This window comes from Anopheles marshallii, chromosome 2, assembly GCF_943734725.1.
Source record: "Anopheles marshallii chromosome 2, idAnoMarsDA_429_01, whole genome shotgun sequence".
In the NCBI taxonomy this organism is placed as follows: Eukaryota; Metazoa; Arthropoda; class Insecta; order Diptera; family Culicidae; genus Anopheles; species Anopheles marshallii.
Window position 1 is genome coordinate 12,604,462 of NC_071326.1, and position 24,983 is coordinate 12,629,444.

General features: G+C 43.4%; 2 protein-coding genes across 2 annotated transcripts in view; one reads left to right on the forward strand and one right to left on the reverse strand.

The window, feature by feature from the left end:
- Positions 1-219: 219 nt before the first annotated feature.
- On the forward strand, positions 220-4,347 carry LOC128709677 (structural maintenance of chromosomes protein 6). The gene is made up of 6 exons (XM_053804686.1): positions 220-333; positions 411-1,498; positions 1,576-3,051; positions 3,591-3,792; positions 3,864-4,225; positions 4,323-4,347. Exons 1-6 carry the CDS (start codon positions 220-222, stop codon positions 4,345-4,347), a joined length of 3,267 nt encoding a protein of 1,088 aa, XP_053660661.1.
- Positions 4,348-10,130: 5,783 nt separating this feature from the next.
- The window catches only part of LOC128709844 (serine/threonine-protein kinase Pak), a 44,207-nt gene continuing 29,354 nt past the window's right edge, over positions 10,131-24,983 (reverse strand). Inside the window, exons 4-9 of the mRNA XM_053804867.1 lie at positions 24,542-24,713; positions 14,459-14,727; positions 11,949-12,177; positions 10,579-11,432; positions 10,288-10,506; positions 10,131-10,214 (exon numbers count right to left, since the gene is read on the reverse strand). Coding sequence (XP_053660842.1) covers positions 10,131-10,214; positions 10,288-10,506; positions 10,579-11,432; positions 11,949-12,177; positions 14,459-14,727; positions 24,542-24,713 — 1,827 coding nt within the window. The remainder of the gene's footprint in view (positions 10,215-10,287; positions 10,507-10,578; positions 11,433-11,948; positions 12,178-14,458; positions 14,728-24,541; positions 24,714-24,983) is intronic.

The window sequence follows — 24,983 nt, forward strand, 5'->3', positions numbered from 1 at the left end:
TGATGTTAAATTTAAATTTTGTGTAAATCCCAACTGTCAAAGTGGCATGACAGTTCGGTACAAAATGCAGCTCATGATGCAACCCCTTTGTTCACATGTGTCTTGATTCAAACAACGTATTTAGCGAAGTGGCGTCCTTTGGCTTCGCGGACATTTTTGGTCTATTTGTTGTCGATTTGGTGCGTAATTCTTGTGCTTTGCACCTGCAAGTGTGGCATCATGAACGAAACACGAAAAAGAACACACCATCCGGACGGTTCTGGCCACACTTCGCTTGCCAAGCGGCATCGGTCAGATGATGGCAACAACAATTCGGCAGCGGCTGAAGTTGGTGTAAGTTTCTGCATGTTCTGCATATGCCAAGCGTAGTTTGTACGATGTCTTTCATGAAATGGACTTTTGTACTTCAGATGGTTTCTGGGACGTCGATGGAATCACCCGAGATGCTACGCAATGGGAAGGTGCTGAAGATAGTGCTTAAGAATTTCATGTGCCACCGACATTTGGCGGTAGAGTTTAACAAGCGTGCCAACCTGTTGGTCGGTAAGAATGGGAGCGGAAAGAGTGCCATACTGGCGGCCTTGACAATAGGACTCGGTTGCAACGCAGGACAAACGAACCGGTGCAACAGTTTGAAGGATTTGATTAAACACGGCGAATCACAGGCGGTGATAGAAATCCATCTCGAAAACACATGCTTTGACGCGTACGAACGGGAACGCTTTGGATCGCGAATCATTTGCGAGCGCACAATACAGGCGTCTGGCGGTGGAACGTACAAGCTGAAGAACGAAAATGGATACGTTGTAACGACGAGTCGTGCCGAGTTGCTGAAGGTATTGCTTGCGTTCAACATCCAGGTCGACAATCCTATCTGCGTGCTGAACCAAGATTTGGCCCGTTCGCTGCTGAAAGATTCGGACGAGAGCAAACAGTACACGTTTTTCTCGAAAGCGACCCAGATTGATAGCATCAAGCAGAAGCTGAACGAATGCGCTACGATCGCGAAACAGGCCCGCAACGTGCTGTCGGTGAAGGAGAAGAGCCTACAGTATCTTACCAGCGAGATTGATGTGTTGGAGAAGAAGAAGCACAATCTCGAATCGGCCGGTAAGTTGGGCGAACTGATGAAGGAGCTGCAGGCCCATCTGGCCTGGCGCAATGTGCTCGATCAGGAGACACAGTTGGCGGCGGTGGATGACGAGCTAAAAAAGTTACGATCGTCGATCGAAGAGCAGGAACATCGCATCAGCAACCGAGAATCGCTGGTCGCCGATACGGAGCGAATGATTGAATCGCACCGGATCGATATCGAGGGTAAGAAGACCGAGTATGTTGCGCTGAAGGAAGCGTACACGACCGTTCGCGTGGCACTGCAGGATGCGATGACGAAACAGGCTGTTGTTGAACGGTGCATAAGAAATAACACGGACCGCATCGCTAGGCTGCAGGGGGATATAAACCAAATTGAGCAAGACTTGCAGCGACGGGAGGACGGGTAAATGAGTGTGGTGCAATGTTACAGTATTTTATTAGATAATCCATTATGCTTTCTCCTTTTCAACTCCTCTACAGTGGTCTCAGCCAAGTAGAAGCAAAAAAGAAACAGGTGGAGTCGGAAAAGGCACAACTTCACGAGCGAAACGCAGAGCTAACGTCTATGATAAAGAATACGCAGCGTGAGGTGGACATTATGCACGACACGGTCGCAAACATGAAGGATGTGCGGGAAGAAAAGCTTCACGAACGGTTAGCAAAGCAAAACGAAGCGTCCCGCATGGACAAGCAGCTGGAGCAATTCGAATCGGCCCCGCGCAGTAAGCTGGCAGTGTACGGTGCCAACATGCCCGCCCTGGACGCTCGTATCCGGCAGCTGCACCAGCAGGGCAAATTTTCCGAACTGCCGCGCGGCCCACTGGGCCAGTACATTGAGGTTCGGGACAAAAAGTGGAGTGGTATCGTTGAGACCGCGCTCGGCGGCTGTCTGTCGGCGTTCTTTGTCTCGACGCAGGACGACTTTCGCACGCTGGATGCGTTGCTGAAGCGCGAGTTTCCCGACCTGCAGAAACGAACTATTTTAACCGGTCGGTTCGTGAAGGAGCTGTACGATGTGCGTCAGGGTTGTGTGCAGGAGCAGGACGGGACGCATTTGCTGATGAACCTGATCAAGGTAAAAGACCCGGTCGTGATGAACCGGTTGATCGATAGTGCCTCGATCGATACGATACTCGTGTCGGAACATCAGAGCACGGCGATACAGTTAACGAGCGAGATCGAGAATGTGCCGCGCCGTCTAAGCAAGGTGATCGTGGCCGAACCCTGCTCGGAGTTCTTTCCCCAGCCCAAATATCGATCGTACGGGTTGCAGCAGAAACCACCGCGCTATCTGCAGGTCAGCATGGACGAGCTGAAGCGCCAGACACAGACGCGCAAAGAACAGCTGCAACGGGAGGTGTTCGAACTGAACGCGATGTTCGAAAAGGAGAACGAACGGCTGCAGGAGATGTTGATGAAGCTGCAGAAGCAGCAGCAGCGCAAAGATAAGCTGCAGCGTGAGCTGCTAACGAACGAGCAGAAGCTGCAGCAGCTTGATGCTCTGGTTTTTGAGGGCGAAACGGAGGAGGCAACCTTGAAAGCGGAACTAGAATATTTGCGATCATCCATCAATAAACTGGAGAGTGATATAAAGGCGGAAGAAACCAAGCTGGACACGATACGTGAAACGGTGAAGCTGCAGGAGCAGACAGCGCAGGGCAAGAAGCGGGAAATGGCTGCAATAGAGGAGGAAATAGCACGCATCCAAGGCCGTATCGATGAGGAGCAAAAGAAACGACACGATCTGCAGACAAGCCACAAGGTGAAGCAGCAGGCACTGGAACGTGCCATGGCAAATGTTCGCGAACGGCAGCAAACGCGTGTAGCGCTGAATGCGTCGGTGGAACAAGCGCGACAGGACGCTCTCGGCAAGGGCGAACGACCCGCCAACGAAGAACAGATCGGATCGGTGGAGCAGCTTAAAAAGAAAATCCATACCACCGATAAACATATCAGGTGAGCAAGCGAGAGCATAAGATTTTATGATCACTAATGCACTAATAGCAGCCCCCCTTTCTAAGCCATTTGGACGGAACGGGTAGGCTTACTCAGTAGGCTTACGGTGTTTTACTCACTTGTTCGAAGTTACAAACGTGGTCTTGGACTGCTGCAGGAGTTCTCTAAACTCACGATGGTATCCAATGCCCCTAACCTTTCTGACGTACGCATCGACGCCAACATTCCATCTCAATTTTTGCCTACCACGCCTGCTCTGATCATGTCGACGGCCTAATGAATGGCTTTACGGGCTGGGTAGTCATTCTAATGATATGACATGACAATGATATGGCAATGATATGGTTCCATTTTACCGGAAGGCCCGGGTAATAAAACGCCCGGGTACCAAGTGGCTGTACGATAGTGATTTCACCTTACAGCTCTCGTAGAGTTCGTCGTTATCATTGTCGTTCCATTCAATTGCGGGGAAATTCTCAACAGAAATTCTATTACTTTTGTTAAACCTTCCAATATTAATATAATGGTCTCTATTACAGACAGGTGAATGCAACCCAGGACAAGCTGGAGGACGTGCAGGAGGAACTTGAAAGCAAAATACGCGAGCGGGATGAAGTGGTCCGATACTCGACGGCACTCCGCAACATAACGTCGCTCATGAACGATATACGCAAATCGCGCTACAACTACTTATGTCATCTAACATCGCACATGTCGCTACGTGTGAAACATAAGTTTATGGTACAGAAAAAAAAACCTTTCCGGCCAATCGTTGTCCACTGTTTCACTGGTTTTGTTCTTCTTTTCCACAGCGAATAATGCAGATTCGGAACTACGTTGGCACGATTCGGTTCGATCAGGAACAGTGTACGCTCGCGCTTTCGGTGGTGCCGCGGGACAGCAACATCCAGAATGCCGTATCGACCACCAAATCGCTGTCCGGCGGTGAACGTTCGTACGCCACCGTCGCGTTTCTGATTTCGCTCTGGTCGTGCGTGGACACACCGTTCTTTTTCCTGGACGAGTACGACGTGTTTACCGATCAGGTTAACCGGCACACGATCACGCGCCTGCTGCTGAACGAAGCGAACAAAAAACCGGACCGTCAGTTCTGTTTCCTTACACCGCAGGATATGAGCGACGTGAAGGCAACGGAACATCTAACTATTCATCGGTATGTATGTTTGGAGCGAGGAGTGTCCGATGTGCGGTATAATGGAAGATCTCCGTGATAAAGCTTGCTAAATGTTTGTTTTTCCTCCCCATTCCAGAATGGAAGATCCACAACGGTGCTGAAACGATCAGAGAAAGGTTCTGTAGTTTACGGATTAAAAGCAGAAGAAATGTGCCTTTCGAATGTACTAGTGTTTGGTTGGATACTGTAGATAAAATGTGCATGTTAGGTACATCAAGACAAGATGTTCATTTGCAATTAAACATTTCCGTCAATCAGAAACGGTGTGCAAGAAATAGGAATACATTAGTAACGTACATCTGCGTCACAACATACAAATAAGAATCTAGCAACATATACTCTACCGTTAGATCTGTTGCATTCCAGGAACTCTAACACGCACAATTTGACCATCCGCTAGTCGTTAATGAAACTCATTATTTGGAGTCATGTTGAAGAATCGTTTTTAGGTTACGCGTTACTGATGATGAGCAGTTTGTTGATTCAGTAACAGCAATAAGCAGCGAACAATGTACCTTGTATACTTCGAACAATAAATATGTTACTCTGTATATTTACCAATAAGCAACATCAAATTGATTTTACGGTTGGCCAAATGTTTCACACACCTTGCGCCGTCTAATCTTCGATTTTTAGGATCTGTATCAGGTATCACATCGCTTGGAAGGAAATTATCCATAAAGTAGCCAATGGAGCGCCTGAATACATGCAATCCACATTACACCCGGTATCCCATATGGTGAAACTATGGCGACAATATTATAGCAACATTGTTCAACATTGTAGTAAAGAAGGTAAGGATTGAGGGTTGCATTTTCAAATCAGCTTCCAATCGGAACGATAGGTGATAAGTTTGACAATGGAATGGAATAGAAAAAAAAATCGCACACATATCGTATAAAATGTTTTCTTTATTTTCCCTTCCTTCTTTTCACTTCTGTTATATAGCTTCCTCCTTTCATCCATACGATGTCTTCTCATTCGTTCTATCCTACTATTCCGCTGTACTGACGACACTGTTCTGTGCTAATTTTCACTTTACATAATTATACATGTGTTAATTTAAGTGGGGTTTTCTTATAATCTCGCCCATTTATTCGATTTTGCAAATAAGCGTAAACGCTAAACGCTTTCCCCGCTGTGCTGTCGATTCTGTTCTATCTTCCCCCGATCAGGATTTGTTATGTTTACGTGTTCCTTTTTATTAAACTCTAGTTGTGTTTTCTTCACTCACTAACTACCTGCCAACACATGGCTGCTGTTGGTTGCTTTTGTTATGTATGCATGTTTTTGTTGTTGTTGTATTTTTTCCATTGTTTCATAACATAACATTTGTTTGTTTGTGTGTGCTTTTGTTTGGGAGTTGTCACTTTTGCTTGTTTTGTTCGGGTTTTCATTCCATTATATATATATATGTTCAACTTTCAATGAAACGAAATTTTGTTTGTTATTTATTCGTTACACATTTATATGCTTCTCTCTTACGGTACTATAGCATTGAACGAGGATTATACACTTCTTAATTAAAGTTTGAAAAGTGAAGGAAAGGGAGTGCTTAAATACTTTTGTGTTTGATAGTTAAGCTTGATAGTGTGCAGAAACACTTTGCACAACAAAAATCGGGTTTTTTTCTGTTGTATAAGATGAAAACCTGCCAATAACACTGCCGGTAAGCTGGCTTCTTTTCATTTTATCTATAAAAATAAAATGTGCGTCACAAAAATATGTTCCCCCAAAACGACTCAGGAAAAGTGACTTGTGTGCTATTCGAAGTTACAAACCCCATTGTTTTTAGTGTAAAACTGCTCTAACTTGTGTTTCGTGGCGTCAGAACATAGCTTTTGTTAAACTTTTGGAAATCTCGTTTGATGGTTCGCGTTAAACAACAAACCAAAAACTAAACTCTCAAGGGAATCACAAAAATTTAGTACAGCTGAACCATCAGGATATTATTAAGACACAGGTCCACCCTATGCAATCCTACTTTCAATGCGCAAATTCTCTCTCCAATAAAGCTTAAAAGAAAGATGATTTGGACTTGTGGTGGGACAAGCTAAGGATCGTCTACTGCGGGCTGTTCTGCAAAACGAATGTTTACAATTCTGCCTCGCGACAAACGTTGTGTGATGGCAATTATCCCCAGGAGCCAATTTGCCCTACAAAATAGAAAAGTAATTAAAAATGTCTTTAATATTTTCCATTAATCCTTTGTAAAAAAAACAGGAAACGCCTCAAAATAAGTTAAAAAGACCCGATATTTTCGAGGCCTCCTTTGTTGTCTCTTTTTTCCCATCGCGGGTGTGTCTTTCTGAATGTTTTCGTTTTCCCCTTTTTTAAATTATGGTGGGAGGAGGGGGGATCATGGTTTTTTTTTTGTATGTAAATTGTTTATTCATGTTCTGTTCTTTTTTCCACAACTTTCTTCTTCACTGCTGTTCCATTTCGTGCTTCGGAACATTACACACATTCTATGTTCGGATCGTCCTGCGGTACGCGGCGTTATAATACATGTTTTGTGACGAAAATCATACCATTTTGTTACTTCATTATCTGGTTCATTCTTTCCTTTTGTGTGTAGTGTGTATGTATGCGTGTGTGTGTGTGCGCATTAACCCATTAGATTATTAGGATGACTGTGTAAGCAGCAGCTGGTTCAGTGGTGATGAAACCCAAAACAAAAAATGCATGGGAAGCGGATGAAAATAGTTCCTTTCTGCAACTATCTGAGTATGTTAACGATGTAACCGTTTTTTTTTGTTTTTCCCTTATTGCAGTAACGATAAACCTCTCCCCTTCTTTATTGTCGAGCAATTAGAAACTCTCATCAACCGAAAGCGCCTTCGCGGCCCTCATCACGCGATCCGATAGCAATAATAGTATGGTTGTACCTTAGCGGGTAATGAAATAAGTGTTTGCCACACAGCTATATACGCAGCTTATACTCTGTACATGATTGTAAGCGAACATACGACGCGGCTCAGAAGGGACGTTACGTGCGTAACGTGTGGCCCGGCGAGAAGAAATATAAATTAATTCTACAGCGTTCGCAGTGCCGATCTGCTTCGTACGCACCAAACATAAAATAACACACAACTATCTACAACACGGTGAGGCGGTATGACAAATGCAAATAATAAGGAACGGACAGCACGATATCGTTTACCGCGCTCGTAGTGATAAAGCGCCCGTGCGGATGGTTCATTCACAACAACGAACCCAAAATTAGCCAAGGCGAACAATGCAACCCCACAGGTTCAGATTAGTGGTTTTTTCCTTTCAGCTTCTTATATGTGTGTCTCCTAAAGCTCTTCCTAAACATAGTGTAACTAAAGTCTGCAGTCAGCTAGTGTCTGGAGTGTAGCTTTACTTAGCGCAGGCCTTTACATTCGCATCCTGTTAGCGATCGTTCCTGTTCATCCGTTTTTTTTTTGTGTGTGTTATGCTTTAGTTAATGTATTATAATACTTTGTGTATGCGTGTGTTCTTCGACGGCCTGCATTTACGCATTTGTTTTGGAACTGCACACGGCCGGTAATGGGTTCGCAGTACGTTATTATATCCCTTTTTTCGCGTAAGAAAACGTGCGACACAAGTAGTAACAAAAGCAACAATCTAAACAGACACCGACACAAACCAATAATATCTCGTCCGTACGTTTGCTCCTGATTGCTTTGATTGCTTTTCGTGTGGGTGTGTGTGTGTGTATGTGTGCGAAATTCATACGTGCTGTTATATGCAGGCGTATGCACGCAAACATGAAGCCAATGAGGAGAAATTGAATTGATTGTTGTGTGCGTAAATCTTATCTTCCTCGGTCGGTTAGGCGCACATGCTCCGCTTGCTGTTCAATGATAATTGTTCAAAAAGCATGCTGGACTGTAAAACGGAGCCGTGCGTTTTGCTAAAACAGAATAGAAGTAGGCTGCACACTCACCAACTCATCGACAGGCAAATGCCAAACGTTCTTGTGTGTTCAAACGCACTTTTCAGGGGTTATCTTCTCCGTTTTGTTTGTTTGTTTTTTTTTCTGTAGGCACTTTTCGCTTCTCATTTGCGTTTTGTTTTGTTCTTTTGTTATTTTTGTCTTTGTTTCATTGTTTGCTTTTGCTTGTTGGATTTTGTGTTTACTATTTCTTTTCCCATTCGTTCTGTTTCATTGTTTCCATTTCTTTTACTCCACTTGTTTTGCGCGTCGTTTTTATCGATTCCAGCTGTGTTTTTCATTCTCCTATGTAACACTTAGAGGTTTAATTTGGAAGAAGTGCTTCTTGGTTAGTTTTGCTTGATCTAGTAGTCGTGTTCACCGGATTTATTATTCGAATTGAATGAACCATTGAGATATATAAGCACATCACATCATCGAGTTTACTGTTTTTTTCTCATTCGGTTTGCATTTGTTTTCATTCTTGTTGCTTTCGTGCTTGTATGCGTTCTTCCAGTTATAGTATTGATTTTACTCGCTTTTAATAAGCCGTATTAATTCGTGTCGTTATGTTTTTCTTTTGTCTGTTTGTTTTGTACTATTTATATACACTATACAATGGCTCCGCTACCAACCGCTTACACGTTGTTGCCGTTGACTTGCTCACATGTACATATGCATCCCTCATGAGCAGCAGTGTTCGTCTCATATATATTTTTACGTTTATATGTGTGCATATGAATTTCTCATCTAATTTCACCTGTTGTTATCTGTTTACTACACACGCTAGACCTTCTAGAAAGCAAAAACGAAGTTTCTGATGTGTGTGTTTTTTTATGCTGATACTTTCATCTCTGACACAACTGTATGCACTTTCTATCGACTGTTGAATTACTCCCACAAAAATACCGACTGCTCTATAGTTTGTAGGTCTGTGTGTGATAGTGTGGGGCTAGAAACTATCACTATGCGCTTCCGTAAATGGATTAACATCTCTCTGTTGCGCTTATTGTTGTTGTGTAGTGTTTAATATGCTATATTTTGCTACGACTTTTCCCCTAGATGCAAACACAAACTGCCATTGCGGCTCTCATACCTTTTATTGCATCATCCTTCACGATCTTATACATTTCATGTGTGTGGGTGTGTGTTTCTTTTATTATGTTACGGTTTCCCTTCACTGTTCTACCTTCTGGCGACCTGTCAATGTTTTTATGTTTTGTTTTGCATCTATTGTTCTTTTGTTGCCACGGCACCTAATAATTAATTCATCTATATATTAAATATTAGTCTTCTTTCTTGTTTGAATGCTTACACACAAAACTAAAAGTAGTGGTTTTGACTACGCAGGCTTACTTTGTTTACCCTTTTGCGTTTTCATTTGCATTTTTTGCTTACTGAATAGTTTTGTTTTTTTCTTCTTTTTTTGTCAAGCTTCAATCAATGTTCTCTTCGCAACATCGAAACCATTCCTTTTAACTATTTACAAAAGCTGTGCTCGGTTAGTTTCCTATTCACTTCAGTCCTTAGCGCGTATAAGTGGCTTATATCGGCGACACTACACACGTGCAGTCAGCCCGAGATGCCGTAAACTGGAGAGATGCAACGTTACGTAACACTTTGTCGCATCCGTTGTTTTCGTCGCCTTATGCGCTGCATAAGAGGATCCGGACGATGCGTGCTGGTGTGTGCGGTTGCGGACAGCACTAGACAAAACTAGCAGCTGCTGTTATCGATGGACGGCAACAGTACGTTGGCCATACTGGGATTATCACGTTTTGACTCGCTGCCTTTGCCGGTGTGGTGGTTGGTGGTGCTGCTACCGTTTAGCTCGCTGCCGGAAGCAAGGGTCGATGAATTGGAGCTAACGACCACACCAGCATCAGCAGCACGGCTGCAGGAAGGTCCATCAGTTACGTCGGTCCCAACGGTAGCCGATGGTAGAACGACGTCCTCCCGCTTTCAGTGGCCTTTCGTTGCTTCCTTTGCGGCCATGATGAGCGGCGTTAAACTAGCGAGTGGTCGGGCCAGCTTCAGGAAGGGATGCTACCGATCATATCGGACAGATTGACGTGTTAGTCAGAGTGGAATATCCTGCGCGCCGCATTGTTTAACTTACCCTTAGCAGTTCGTAAGCGGTGGCACGCTGATCAACGTCCACCTCCAGACACTGATCAAGGAAATCCTGAAAGACGGTGCTAAGCTTCTCCTTCTCCTTAATCTCCGGCTTGCCGTGCGTAGCGATCAGGTAGAGCGCCCTCAGGGGATTCTCGTTAAGGTACGGTGGTTCACCCTCAATCATTTCAATCGCCATAATGCCCAGCGACCAGAGATCAACCTACGAACGTCGAAAACGTATTAATAGTGCAATCAAAATAGAAAAAAAAAATCCTTGCTAACAATTGCTCACCTTCGGTCCATATTGCTTTCGTGTGACCACCTCCGGTGCCATCCAGTACGGAGTCCCGACCATGGTCGTACGCTTCGATTGTTCCGGCGAGATCTGGGCGCAAAACCCGAAATCGGTCAGCTTGACGCTGCCGTCCAAACCGAGCAGTATGTTGTCGCTCTTGATGTCCCGATGGATGACCTGATTGCTGTGGAGAAATTCGAGCGCCTGCAGCACCTCGCGACAGACCGCCGCTATCTGGCCCTCGTCCATGCACGTCTCCGTCACGACATCCGTCAGCGAACCACCGGGCAGATATTCCATCACTACCCAAAGCTCCTCCGACACGAGGTAGCTGTCCAGGTAGTTCACCACGTTCGGATGTTTGTTCTCCCGCATCACCAGTATCTCGTTGATGATCAGTTCCTTCTTCGGCTGCTGGCTGAGGTTCATCTGCTTGATCGCAACCTCCATGCCGGTGGAGCTTTCGATCGCCGTGTAAACCGTACCGGAAGCACCCTGGCCGATCTTTTCCATCTTGTTGTACTTTCGCTTCGGATCGCCCACGCTCACGATCGTGCGCAACTTCTCCAGGATCTCTTCGTCGGACATTTTCTTCTTCTTCAAGTTAGCTGCCCGCTGCTGCGTCGTTGCGCCCGGTGTCGTGGTGGTCGTGCTGTTGTTGAGGTTGGTACCGTTGTTAACGTTGTTCGGTGCGGGTACGGCACCGGTCGCTGCTGCTGCCGCTGCTGCTGCTGCCACCACCGAGGTGCCGTCGCTGCTGAGACCATTGTTGCCAGCTGTAAGGTTGGAGGACGACGTATGATTGAGTGTGGGTTGTATTGCGCCGGTAACGGTCCCCGAAGGGACAGCCCCTGTCGTAGTAGCGGTAGTAGCGGTAAGCGATGCAGTAGTAATCGTACAAATAATGCTAGTGGTGGTAGAAGTTATAGTAGTCGTCGTTGTTGTCGTGCTGGCGCCGCGCTGCGTGGACTCGCCGTCCGTCGCGGCCGCCGCTTCCGCCGGTGCCGGTTCCGCTTCCGGCGTTGAGGCACCGGGCCGAAGCGGTTGGTCGTCGTGAACGTCGGTCGGAGCGTCATCGGTGTGCTCCGATGGAAGATCGTCCAAGTCGTCGGGATCGTCGTCGTCGGACCGTGCCAGCGGGGCAACGATCGCGGGACGGACCGCCGTTGCTGGTGTCGTGGTCGTCGGTTTATTGGTTGCTGTTAGCGTTAATGTGGTAATGGTTGTCGTTGTTGTTAGTTGGTTGTTAGTTGTTGGCGAAGGTTGTTGTTGTTGGTTTGGCGATTGCAATTGCGATAATTGTGGTAGTACGGTTAGTGGCATGGAAGCGCATTGGTCGAATGAAGCAGAAGCAAAGGGCACGTTACCTTGGTGTTGATGATGGTGGTGCAAATGCTGAGGCAGCTGTTGGCTCGGGACGGTTCCCGCTAGGCTGCCGATCGTTTGTGCGGACGCTGCGTTGACCGAGTTCTTGTTCTTGTCAAACTGTGTTGGACTGCGCACGGAGCCGGGACTCGCCAGCGATTGGTGGGTCGCACCGGCACTCAAATGCGGAGGTATGGGCGGTGAGATCGGATCATCGATCGGGCGTGTATACTGCGTTTGCGGTTGGGTAAAAGGATAAAACATAGAAATTGTGTAAGATCGGATTACTTCTCAAGAATAATGAAGATCAACAATGATAGCAGCTATTACAAAACATGTTTTGCCTCGTACAGGTAGTTCCCGAGATACGCCATTATAGCGGACCGCTATAATTCGGGACAAATCAGCGTATGTCATTTATGCTTCAAAGTTGCATAGTTGACTTCTTTCTTTGCACTTTATTTGCTCAGCAGTTCAGGTGATTTTTCGAAAACGTTAACACAAATTAAAAACAAATGTTTCATATGACAAAGGAAGGTATTTTCGAACAATTTTTCACCTTTTTGCTATAACTTAACTCAGCTGTCTTATTTCCAATAAAATCCTTATCTCGAGGACTGCCTGTACACATGTTAGGATAAACATTCACCACGGAAAGCTGATTTACCAAGAGCAACAGCGAAAGCCGATCAATTATACCCGACACGGTACGATGAAACGTTTCCTGGTAGATATTGTAGATCTCTTGAAACATTATGATGATCTACGACCGACCGAATGTTACAAAAACACTGCAAAATTACACGCAAATCACTACTTCGTAAGATAAATAACACATCACATTGCGTACACACGCATTACTATCCCAACACCTATGGTGCGTGTGCGTCCAAGACGATCGTTGGCGAGTAACTGAAGATCTCAACCATCGTGAGGTGAAAATCAATGCTTCCAAAACATTAAAATCATTCTCTACGGTCGCTTTTCAAGTTGCCCTTTTTTTTTGGGTGACCCTTTTGCCTCTGGGCTCACTCTATCCCGGTCTTTCCGCATTCCTGGTCCCGAAACGAAACCCCCCGACACGCATACACTCACAGCGGTTGCAGTATTGTTGATATTGGCGACAGCCAGTGGGTAGCGACCGAATGGTTTTACAGTCGGCACCGCCGTTTCAAGGGTCACGGTGGGAGGATCGCCCTAAAACGATCCATAAGGGATGTCGGGGTAAGCATATCTGCATGCCAAGGTTACGCACGGAAGGTAGAATAGGTACCCGCGTGTAATGGACGGCACACACAACAGCGAATGAATGAAACACGGGAAATTCCAAACATTTTTGGAACTGTTACAACTTCATCAAGGCGTTCCAAACACATTCCAAAGTTTTCAAAGCGTATTATCAATTTTACTTCCGGTGCTATACTATTGGATACATGTTATCTCACCCGAACTGCGCTTTTTGCTGCATTGCTAATCTTCAATTTTGCTCATTATCTATAATGGAACTAGACTCGCTTGAAGCTCTTGAAATAGTTGTACGACATTTAGTTCTCGGCAGGGCTAAAAAAATGACATTGTTGCAAAAATAGCGATAGAAACCAACCATGGTTTCAGGTAAAATTGGAATGTATTCCAGCACTCAACTCCAGCACTGAACGCCGAATTTGAGACCTTGTCATAAGCCGATTCGATTTGCCGGTAAACAAATTACCTGGCATTCCTTCCTTTCGGACCGCAAGGCACATGGTAAATCAATTCTGAGGAAAGGGCATTGGGCGAGGTTTGGCGACCGCTGAGAACGAGAGTGCCAATAAGTACCCGTGGGCTTGAGCGCCAATGTCCTGCATTCTGGGCGAGACGTGATCAGTAGGAAGTTTGTCCGATCTATCAGCGTGGTAGCAAAAATGTACGTCAACAACAGAGAAATCGCCGTGACAGAATCATGTGCATGAAGAAGCAGGCTAGTTGAAAGTATTAGTTTCTGCGAGACCTACGAGAAATTGATCTTCAAAGAGGAGTATATTTCGCTGAGAGCCTTTTTTGTCACAATTTTACGCGTAATTTGAATTTATGATTGTTGATCCTCTATTGCCTTAGCATGTTGTCATGTTCGGGATGATTTAACAAGACACTCCTTACTGATGATTGAACGGGAATTTGTATACTATTTATATTTCCAATCACTGGGAAGAACTATCAAATTCAAATGAATAAAAGGCAAACATTTTCTTTTACCAAGGATTTTTTTTGTGGGCGAGATCCAACATTGTTCATTTACATAACTTTGCACGAATTTGTGAAAGACATTACAGAAAACCATATGCTGAAACGGTGGAAAATCCCTTCGTGCCCAAAAGCAAGACATCCTGGCGCAACCACACTGTGCGCACACCGTATTATGGAAATCTGCTGGAAAATACGCTGATGGGTGTAATATTAGACGCTTAACACGTGCCCCGGTTACCATTTGGTACGGGCGAATACGAATACGAACATGAGCAGCAATACTTACGATTGATTTGGTCCGTTCGGGGCGGCTAGCGATGGGCGGTGGTATCCCGTTGCCGCTGATGCTTCCGCTGGCGCTGCCGCTGAGTATGCCCAGTTCGTCGCTGTCATGATCGCCGGCCGAATTGTGGGACGACAGACCAAGGCTGTAGGCCTGCGAATGGCTGCTCGAGATGATTTGCGCCCCGGGGCCACCGTGCGATTCCGAGTCGGTTGGTGTGCTGCTGGGACTGCTGCTGCTTACCCGGCTCAGCGACGACCCTATGGACGATGCTACAGTTGAGCATTAATAACGAAATCCAACATCCGCCAACCACCGGCCTAACAGCTCATGGTAAGGTGAATGGTAGACGTAAACAGACAGTGAAGCGGGCAGGGTTCGTCGTAACGTTCTGACCTATGGTGCTAAGCGTACAATCTGGATAACTCCGAAGCAGTGTTTCACAACCGACCGAGGGACAGAGAGTCAACGAGAAATGAACTGAATTTCGAGTGACCTAAGACATTCAGCCCAAAGACAAATGAAGGCTTGAGTTTATCCCGGTTACATGATCGTTATTCGTTTTGCGGGAGGTAAATGGACCAGAGAGACACCAAGACATACAACTACGGATGGGCATCTTCTTTTCCAAATTTCCAAACAAAAAAAAAAAGAATAAGCTTCTATTATGGTGTAAACATTCACTGTTTCATTTGGAGCACTTATTTTGATTTCTTTCTTAACTTTGCACCTGCCGTTATCGGAGCCGAAAACAATTGAATTATTCTTGCGCAACGTGATTGCGGATTATGCAATGGAAACTACCCTAAACGTGCTCCAGTCCCGTGCTTTATTGGTACGACCGTGTATCTTCCCACCTTTTCCTGTCGGCCCGTTCCCATCCGGATCCAGTTCTTCCGCTCCGAATGGTGGCCTCTTCTATGTGCTACATAACACGGTGTAATGGTAAAACACCGGTTTCCCTTACCATTCGCACCAACGGCTGGAGGTGTTGGGAAATTACACCGAAATTGCCACCATCGTTTCAATAACCGCCACGGCGGAGGGCATCGCAATCGCTAGAAGAAACGCTTTTTTGTCCATTTGGCGAATAAATCGATTGACCACCGCTTTCGGCGTTCGAAAGTGATACGGAGATGGAGGACTATTGCTGTCGCGACAACCGCTGTCGCCCCTTCTTCCGCTGGCTTAATTGAGTAAAGTTCCCATCCCTTCTTCGCTTCTCCGCCCCGAACCGAGGGCAATAACGTAAATCAATGACCGAGAGCGAAAGGTTCGGGCGTCCGCCAGTTGAATAACTCAATTAATTTGAACTAAGCGCCATGCCCACACCCTGGCAAGCTGCACACACATCCCCGAAGGGTACGTGATTTCTGTCACAATCAAATCGAAATGACTCCGGACAGAAACAGTGGTAAGATTCACGACGAAGGCAACACACTATCATCAGCACAATACGAATCTCTACTAATTGATGAACTTAATCAGTGGTGAATGGTGGGAAAGAAAAGGTGTTTGATGGACCCTGCACCAGAGACACAGAGTATCACAGGATGGAGAGTCATCAATGTGACACTGGTATGTCAAAACGGACTGTCAGCATTCAATAGAGGGTAGACAAAAATCGAATAAAATACCATTTTGAGATGGAAGTAGATCGGGCCAAGATAGACAAGGGTCCATTTTTTACCGCAAACAGAGGACAACTTGTGTGATGACGATTGTTTGCTTCCGGGCGTGAATGAGGATATTGGATTTCACGTTCCACTTAAGCCAACAGCCACATCGGCCAACGCTTCGACATTGATCTTCCATTTCTTTAAATGATGTGTGATTGTATCCTAATGCGTGATCTAACAGGAGCATTGTCACACCGAACCTTGTGTCTTCGTGTAAATCGTCCCAATCAGGGGTTTATTAGCATTACCAGCGAACCCAGCAGAAAGTGAAAATTATAACACACTGGGTGCAACAGTTTTACTGACACGCTGAACCCGTCATCCGGTGTGTGGACGGTCACGAGTGTTGTTGAAGCGTTAATTGGCTTTTCCTCTACCGGAAGGTGCCCTTCACCTGTTTCTGGATCGGTATGTTCAGTTGGGTCTAATGCTATGCTTGCGTTAATGGCACTCATGTTTTCATTTTCCAACAGGTGGTAAATGAAGGTAAATGAAGTGCAGCTATAGATATTCTTACCATGATACAAAGTAGAGCAATTAAATCATGACAGTTGGCTAATGTAGAATTAATTTTTCTACTCGATATTCTCTTACTATTCAAAGAAAATTATTAGTCAATACTGTTTTTTCTTTTATTTTAAAACTTGCAGGGTTTTTTAGATGACAGAAGCGCCTATCATAACGAACGCAGCACATGATATCACAATGGCATTGCAGCTTACCACAACGACGGTAGAAGTGAAGTACGATCCGAGGAGCATAAACGTCCTCCATAAAACAATACATCCTAGGATGAATTTTCACTACCAGACGATCATTATTAAGTAACATTTACTGCATTTTTCATGAAATAAAGCATATTCAATTATTATTAGTAGTAGTAAACATTTCTTCGGATCAAAGCAAACATCGTTCGGTTGTCAAAATCCTGTAATTAACCAAATCTACGTATTGTTGTACAAGATATTCGAGGTGGACTTGAATTCAACAAAGCTCAAATTTACTTTTTTTAAAATCTGTTTCTGAAGTCCTCCAAAACAACAATTTGGCCTTTAACAATTGTTTATAAAGTACCAAACCGAAACGCTTCATTATTTCAGTATTAAAAGAGGAATAGCTCTTCCTCATTTAAAAAGCTTCATCTTCACTGTTTTTTTGTAGTTGTTATTGTGCCAATGATCCTCAAAACTCATTTAAGACAAATGTTGAGCTCTTTCATTTTCGTCACCTTGTGCCGTGGGAGCTCTTTTTATGCTTTGTAGCTGATTTTATGATGCTTTTCTTTCGGACGGTTTGCCGTGAGAATTTGCATTCTCCAATTCCCCAGGCACCCCGGGGGCGAACCACGAACGACAACCTTAGCGGGGAAATAAATGATGAATGAAATGCAAAATCTTGCACGAGCTGCTCCACGAAAGTGAAATCCCTTTCACTTGAATTCGCATCGAGCGCATAAAAACAAAAAAGATACGCACGCAATACACCGAAGCAGGGAAGGAAAACCGTCGAAAAACCCGACCTATCCCACACCCACTCCTGGAGGCCAGCGTAAGACAAACGGCCCCGTCTTGAGGCGGCCATTTAAAAGTCGTCTCTACGGTGCCCTCGCCCTGCACGGTACACGGCCGCGTGCTGCATTCAATGTCGCTCCGTCACGAGCAGCGAGTGAACACCACCGGAAGGTGGGGTACCACCATTTTCGGCGCATAGTGCTACAATGTCTTAATAAATTGTGTGTTGCCTAAACACTTCGCACGCTTGTCGGGACTTTTGTATCGCTCGAAAACGGCAATGAATGTGCGACTTTCTACTTGTCATACTGTTTGTGTTTAGGCAGCTTCGCCGCTGGCGGGAAAATATGCCGGATCGTGGGCGTGAATTATTGGGAGTTTGTTTCGAGGTGGGTTAAGCTTATTAGCCGCTACACAATTGTCATCTTTCAATGGATCTCTAATCAATCGACATGACAGAGAGCATTGGTGGTTTTTTTTCCGGCGCAGGAAAGGAGTAGTGTACTTTATAGTTCCACCAGCCATGGTATGAGCCTTTGAGCTTTAGCTTAATCGCTAGATCACTAACAATGAAGATATTTTTTTTTAGCTAGCAGGCCTCATTTCTGGCTTATTAGACTTTTTTCACGTAGCAGAATAGTCAATCCTTGCTACGGGGGAATTTTCCGTATGGGATTTTGTCTCGATCCTGTCGCGTGGAACAGAGGGCCACCATCAAATGCACTATCTGATCGTCCGTATAGATCCGGTATACATTTATTTACATAGATTTGCATCGATATTTTCTGCAATTGCCAGTCATGAGATCTCAACGTTCTTTCTAGTAGTAGTCGATCGAGTCTCATTTGAACAATCTTCCAGTAGAGAACAGCTACCTGACGGTATACTTAAACGTCCTCTAGTAGATTATTATGTCAAGAAGATGAATAAAATTGCTCGATAGCCGTTATAAGCGTCAGAGATAACCGTTATTAGAGTTGACAAAATCTAGTATTTTTATTGCAGCTTCTTCAGGAAAATCAGATATCTATATACCCAACAAAAAACGTAGTTAATTACCACATACTTTCTTGAAATAACATTTGCAGTTTCAGCGTTTACCATAACACTCATACGACGATATCAGCCAAGTACGATCCGACCAGTATAAACGCGCTCTGGGTAGGATTTTGACAACCGAACGATGTTTGTTTTGATCGGAAGAAATGTTTACTGCATTTATCGAATTAAATATGCTTTATGTCATGAAAAATATACTACATGTTACTTAACAATGATCGTCTGGCTGTGAAAATCCATCCTAAGACACGTTTATACTCCTCGGATCGTACTTCATTTCTACAGTTTTACGTTAATTACATTACGAATAGGCAGGGGCGTGAAAATACTGCCAATACTATAAACAAAGTCCTTCCGAACTTCGGACGTTCGGTCAAATTCTTCCGAACTTCGATAAGTGAGATCATCCGTTACAACAACAGGACGAAGAGGCAAATAGGCGGCATCGATCGAAGCACATGCATGCAGATCGCTCACGGAAGTAAAATCGAAATTCTCAACGTAGGGAAAAGGTTGATTTTCTCCAAATAAAGTGTTTTTAAAACAAAATACTAAACAGATTTGCTTTCCTAAAATAATGCGAAGCTTAACGTATGCCCACAACACTACATTTGGTCGTGCTTTTATTTATTTACTTTTGCTCTCCCTTCCAGCGTGCCCCACACTAAACATGGTGGGCAAAAATACCATGCATAGTAAATAAATCCGCCTTCAATTGCTACACTTTCCGTGGGATTATAGCACAAATGGCTTAATCGCAAAGCTGAAACCGCAAAATGTTATGCTATTTAAATCGGGCACCAAGGCATTGCCAGAACGTCTGCTGGCTCGATGACCTTCTTTGGGGTGGTTCTCGCACGTTGTGTCGTGCCATATCCTTCGCTACGATCGCTTATCGCGACCCGTTTGTCGTGAGGGTGTTGGCGTGATTGGCAATATGCAAACCCCCGCCACCATAGAAGCCACCCGTTCTACTACGAGTGTGGACGGGGAAAAGTAATATGTCAAACGACTTTCAACGGATAAGGGTGCCACATTTTTTTTTGGTTACGTTATACCGATGCTGCACAAATTATGCAACACACTGTTGTTGTACAGTGAGACCGCTTCTAGTTAAAAATCTATCACACAAAACATTAGAATTGATATTTAAAACCAATAAAAAAAGCCATGTAAAATGTAATGTACAAATGGTTTTCCTCTTTATGCGTCGTCTTTGATGGGGAGAAATAATGCGATCTCTTTTCACCACCAACCTATTCCAAATCTGAAGATTTTGGCATCAGTATCAGCTCCAGATCTGATGATGACGTGCGTTCGAAACCTTTTTGAAAACGAGCCTCGGCGTTGCGTTTGGCGCGAACAGAGAAGGTACCATGAATTTGCGAAAAAATGGAGCCATAACACATTTAAGATCGCTTGGTTTGTAGCATTTATATGGTCTCGACAGGACGAGAAGACGGCGAGAGCACAGAGAGGGACTGGATCAAAGGAATAGCAATAAATGAGCTGACACATGAGTAAATATGTGCCTTCCGAACAAAAACAGTGTAAAACACTTTCACCAAACGTTGCGCAATGCTGTACGGGAGATTTTTCCACAAAGGATAAGGCAAAATATCAAAGCATGATGCAAAGTTCATAACAAACGTACTTGACACATTGGATCTCATAACCAAGTAAGTGTACAGGATCGGAAACGTGCGAATGGGTAGGATAGTAACAGAGTTCTCTAATTGAAAAATTACAAATATAGTTATCCTGTTTCGAATTTTACACCACGCCCAAACAATTCCACAGCGAGAAACATCAGCAAAGAACAAAACAAAACAAAAAACGATGGAAAGCAAAATGCAATTTATGTTTTCATTTACCAAAATAAAAAAAAATCCCTCACTATCCATCTGCGTACGAAAAAGATTTATCAGTTTAATTGAAAAAAAAAAACATTCACCCCCAAAAACAAATAAACCTGTAATGATTCACTTTTTTATTACTTTTATTTTGCCGCTTGATAAACATCACGGTGTGGTGAAACGACGGCACGAAAGGAAAATTGGAAACTTACAGCTGGGACTGGTCGGAGTGCCGGTTTGCCCCTCTTCATCAAAAGCTCAGCGAATAGCAATAGTTTTCCCTTTGCTAAAGTGAGCAATCTGGCATTGGGGTAGATCACGGGATAAGCTAGTTTTTTGTATGCGTTTTGACGTTTCCAGGCTTATAAGCTTACAGCTTCCCATACAAACTCCCAAGCCAAATAAGCCTGGGAATCGATGGTTAGATTGTTTTGCTTATGAAAGTGCTCGACAGCTGCTCGACAAATATCAAAACAAAGCATTTTTCTAGCAGGTTTAAAGTAGGTTAGGCCATATTTCCCATAAGCTTAGGATGTTAAAAAAGGGAAAAAAAAAATACATAAATACGCATAATTAATAAGGTTTTTTTTTTAATTTCTAGTGTTCTGGAGTTTAACAATAATTATTTTTATAAAAAAATCAGTTAAAAAAAAACAGATGAACATACCGTTTGTTGTTGCGTTGTGATGCGCAAGCTCATTTAATTTAGCTCACCCTCGTAGCTTCTATCCTTTTAAAAAATATGGTGATGTATTACTTTCTACTTCATGGAACTGTTTCGTGCATTTATACATTTTTACCGTTTGATGTCAAACTTCAACAACACGGAACCCAAACTAAGCGACCTAGTAACTAACATTTTGTAGTCCTTTACTTTAATTAAACCCGTTGCGGTTAACCGTTGTACATGGAATTTTATATAAAAGATCCTGGCATTCTGTTAGATTCGAGATTCACCGACTGCTTTAAAATTAAGCATGTGCTGTTAAGAATAAACAGAGATCTTAATTACCTGCAACATTTGGAATGTCAGTTTTGAAAAATGGGATGCTTGAGAGTGCTATACAATTTCTTTGGCTGAAGTATGGTTCTTTGATTAGTGTCCTTCCTTAATACGGCTATAGCACGAGGGGAATGATTCGAAGAAGTTTTCACACGACAGCGCAAGGTGTATGGAAATACATGTTCAACGAAACCTCCGTACTCTAAGCGTTGCCAGTTAGTTCGTTATAGCTCTTCTCTTCAAAGCCATGAACGTCCGTTCCTTATACTTCTCGATCTCTGGCTTACTCATGGTACAGCAATCATCGCTCGTAATGAGAACGTCATAACCATACTGACGGGAAGCCAGCAAATAATTCGTTCAGCTCTTATCAATCTATCAGCATTATAGGCTGCTTCGATGGTCAATCACTGTTTAAAAAAGTTTTTTTAGTGCCGCACCATGACCGTCATGATCTGGATTATATTCTTCGAGTCCGGCCGTATCAGTGTCTTCCACTTGCTATGTTCTTCATCGTTGATACAGTAAAATGCTTCGGATATATTCGCAACGTCGTTCTAAGGATCATGCTTCAAACTCGAACGTTTGTCAGTTAACACACTAAACACTCGAAAATGCGACATGCATGTGATTTCTCCTTTTATTTATACACCAGATTTAGCTACATACGGATCGCATACCAACTACACCGCCTACTTTGAACACAACTTTACTATAGAACGTTGCGTTCGCTTGCTATGTTTTACACGTTCAGCACCGCATCACTCGATTAAAGGTGATGCCAATGGTTAACGCCTGTATCACCGCCATCGCTATACAAATTGTAGTTAGTAGTATCGTAACGCCGTAACGTTTCCATGGTAACATCGTTTTTCGGTACACTCTTCGATCATTTTCTGTGTGGTGCATTCACCATTTCACATTATTGCTGCAAAACTTACCCTTTCAATGCCTGCTACGTGATTCCAGCGCTAACAATGCAGTTTTCGATGAGTACTGTTGTTTTATCATTGGAAGTTATTTTGTATGTATCCAAACTTTTTACCGCGCGCGATTCGAGAGTGTTTTTAACTGTTTTTCTTGGGTATCAGTTGCCACGCGGTCCTCAACAGTTTTCAACCGGTATTTTAAAGAGATTTTCAAAATTAATTTCCTTTCACTCGGTGATATAGTGAAAACGATACCAAATACAGAAACAATGACCTATGACGGCAAAAATTTCAAAGTCGAAAAACAAATAAATTTTAATTACAATAGTTTCAACGTACCGGACATAAAATATTGTTTTGCTTACCGTTATCCATTCCTCAGCACTTTTTAATGGACGCCCATGCTGGTTCAATTCAACAGCAAGCTGTTGCCAGAATGCTTTTTGGTTACCCTTAACAAAGCCCTTGGCAATATCTGGCCGCTGTTCCATTAAATCAACCAGTTTACTGAACTGCGCTTTATTCGTTATTGGTCTAGGATTCCTAGAGTAAAGAATGTATCAATTATCGAAAATTTCAAATCTATGCTTAACACGTTAGTTGCCGGGTATTTTCTTCAAAGTCAGTTATTTGATTTACATATAACTTATATACTTTTGGCTATCAAACATAATAGCCATGGTTACCAACGTGTTTAACAATACATTAACAACCTAATTGCTTTTACTTACATGTTGTCGCTAGGATCACAAAAAGGATGTTTCTTTAAACACAGTATTTAAACGAATGAGAACGAGAGAGCGAATGAGATATAATCCTTTGATTTTTTTTAACATGTGGCGTGACGGGTGCCGGGTTAGTTGTCAGCATCGGATTGAATTCTTGAGTTCTTCGCTCGACTCAACAATTGATAATTTTTTAAGTTGAATGTTTTTTTTTTTAATGTTGAAATAAAGGAACTACATCCTTTATAAATCAGATAACATTGTTTTTGACTCACGATACGTGAGGAAATTTCTTAGCATGTATTTACGTATTCCCATAAGTATGAGTATAAAAAACGGTTTGAACATGCTTGAACCAATCTTTTGAAAGACATGTAAATACCGAGTAGGATTAATATGCTCATAAAGGTTTTTGAACCGGCTTTTCTTGTTGAGACGGCTCAATTGACTGAGATATAAATAAGGTTAATTATTATAAGTATCTATGTACATAAAAAATGTAGATACAAATTTAAACTAAAATAAAAAAATTAATATCCTGAAATTCTCGGTACAGAATACCTAATGTCATTCTTTATGTCAAAAATCTATGTCCATATGTGATTGATGCAACCCGTTACCGATTCGCCGCTCGAAATCTGCTCGATTATTTGACACATACCGGCTTAAGCTTAAGCTTTCTAACTTTTGGGATGATCTACCTCATTGTTCGAGAGCGTTTTTTGGTTGTTGCAAATGTGTGTCGCCCTTCGTTTTTTTTTGCGGACCTGAACGGATACAAAATCGTGCAAAACTTTGGATCTCTACCCGATCGCTCCGAACAGTGATTATAGCGATTTTCCCGGGCGAAAACGCTTATGCAAATTAATGGGTTGAGAAGTTTTTCCATCAATTCGATCAAATGATAGAGTCAAATTCCCGATGGTGGCCGATGAGAAGCATGGTGATGGCTTTTGCTTTGGTTTTTCCGCACAACAGGTGGTGCCAAAGTTCAATTGCAACCATTTTTTGATTTGGTGTGTGCTTTGCGCCCAGATGGCTTTTACAGGATTTTCATTTCCCGGCCAATGGTGCAAGTTTTCACCGACGCTGTACGGTTTGTAAATTGATTTCAATTTTACGAGATAATGTCGAGGGTAATTTTTGTTCGATAAGTAAAAATAAAACCCAAATTAAATAAATAAAAAAAAAATAACGATTGAACCCTTTCACTTTGTTTTGGGAAATTTGTTGGAGTAACGTGTACGCCAAGACTTGTCATATGGTGAATACTGTACCGAGTTAAACGTACTAAACCACCAACAAAAAGGCATCGCCGACTTACCCGAATGTGTTGTAGTGTGCAGTCCATGGGTCATATATTTCGAGCTTGGCCGTTGTTTGTTGCTGTTGTCGAAGAAGTTCAGCACGTCCAGCACGGCTTGAGGGTTTTTCTTCTGCTCCTGCTTGCTAATGTTCGAGTTCTTCAACATCAGCGCCCATTGCTCTGGCATACCCTGTTGGATGAAGCGCCGAGGGAAACGTTTTTGGGGAGAAAGAGAGAGAGAGAAAAAACATGTGCATCAATTAGTATTTATGAATGGTGACGTGGTGGTGGGTGGTTTGGGGAAAACGTTGAGGTGAAGACCGGCGGTTTCGTGATTTATGGGGCCAATGTTTGATTTGCCTAAAAATAAAACGTCTAGCAATAATTGGAACGCGTTGCAAAAGCTATACGTCGAGCGTAACACAAATAGTTGCAGCGAGCAGCTGTATCGTGAAGAAAT

Excerpts from the sequence above, each read along its gene's own strand:
- LOC128709677 (XM_053804686.1), top strand. The coding sequence starts at position 220 with ATGAACGAAACACGAAAAAGAACACACCATCCGGACGGTTCTGGCCAC. Across the intron at positions 334-410 it reads CGGCAGCGGCTGAAGTTGGT|ATGGTTTCTGGGACGTCGAT; the intron begins GTAAGTTTCTGC and ends TTTGTACTTCAG. Across the intron at positions 4,226-4,322 it reads GAACATCTAACTATTCATCG|AATGGAAGATCCACAACGGT; the intron begins GTATGTATGTTT and ends TCCCCATTCCAG.